This window comes from Cebus imitator, unplaced genomic scaffold, assembly GCF_001604975.1.
Source record: "Cebus imitator isolate Cc_AM_T3 unplaced genomic scaffold, Cebus_imitator-1.0 Scaffold235, whole genome shotgun sequence".
NCBI lineage: Eukaryota > Metazoa > Chordata > Mammalia > Primates > Cebidae > Cebus > Cebus imitator.
The window spans coordinates 3,215,455-3,216,636 of NW_016107550.1; the positions used below are offsets into that span (position 1 = coordinate 3,215,455).

At 57.4% G+C, this 1,182-nt stretch overlaps 1 protein-coding gene across 1 annotated transcript in view; it reads right to left on the reverse strand.

Annotated features, from left to right (window-relative positions):
• Positions 1-1,182, reverse strand: part of TMC4 (transmembrane channel like 4) — an 18,892-nt gene that overhangs the window by 16,672 nt on the left and 1,038 nt on the right. The window contains exon 2 of the mRNA XM_037727659.1: positions 780-999. Coding sequence (XP_037583587.1) covers positions 780-999 — 220 coding nt within the window. The remainder of the gene's footprint in view (positions 1-779; positions 1,000-1,182) is intronic.

The following is a 1,182-nucleotide window of genomic DNA, read 5'->3' on the forward strand; positions in this document are numbered from 1 at the left end:
GACCTCGTGATCCACCCGCCTCGGCCTCCCAAAGTGCTGGGATTACAGGCTTGAGCCACCGCGCCCGGCTTTTATTGTAATTTTTATCTGACTTTTAGAGAAAGAGTCTAATTTTGTTGCCCAGGCTGGAGTTCAATGGTGTAATCTCTGCTCACTGTGACCTCGGCCTCCCAGGTTCAAGCGATTCTCCCCTTCCTCAGCCTCCCGAGTAGCTGGGACTACAGGTGTATGCCACCACACCAGCTAATTTGTATTTTTAGTAGAGATGGAGTTTCACCACGTTAGCCAGGATGGTCTCGCGCTCCTAAGCTCAGGTGATCCACTTGCTGGGATTGCAGGCAGGAGCCACGGCGCCCGGCCTGTAATCATTTTTGAATGAGGGCACCTGCGTTTTCATTGTTCACCAGGTGCTGCAAATTATACAGTGGGAAAGAGAGGCTCTGAAGAAGTGCCAAAGATGAAGGCATAAAGCAGAGAGAAATAAATATTAACAGATTTCACACATGCACAGAGAGAAGCTGAGAGGCAGAGACAGGATTGGAGGAGAGACATGGGTGACAGCGAATCCCAGAGTCACCGAAAGGCAGCACTCACACGGAGTCCGAAGCAGAGACAAAGATGAGAGGAAAAAAGGAACCAAGAGAGGCAGCTCTGATGGGAGCAGACAGAGGCCCCAGAAACCAGGAGCAGCAGAGGACAGAGGGAAGAGACAGGGTCTGAGGCGTGGGAGAAGGGCACAACCTGGGCTGTGCGGGTCCCGGCGGGACGTGGGGCCTCACCTGTGTGCCCGTCTGGCCTGCATGGGCCAGGGCAGTTCCCGGGAAGGGTGAGGGTCCTGTAGCTCTGTCTGGGTGACTTCTGCAAAAGCCTGCCTGCTCCTTCCTCCATCCTCCTCCTCTTCCTCCTCCTCTGGCGTCCCCCAAGGCAGCACCCCAGGGCCTCGGTACCGAAGGGTAGCAGCACTGGGCAGTTCATTCAGCACAGAAGACAGAGACTGGCCTGGGGAGAGGAAGCTGGCTGGGAAGACTCGAGAGTCTGGGCCCAAACTCCTCCCTTGTACCAGAAAACCAGGCCCCAGGCCCCTCCTCCCTCCTCCCTCAGACCCAGGAGTCCAGGCCCCCGGCCCCTCCTCCCTCCGACCCAGGAGTCCAAGCCCCCGGCCCCTCCTCCCTCCGACCCAGG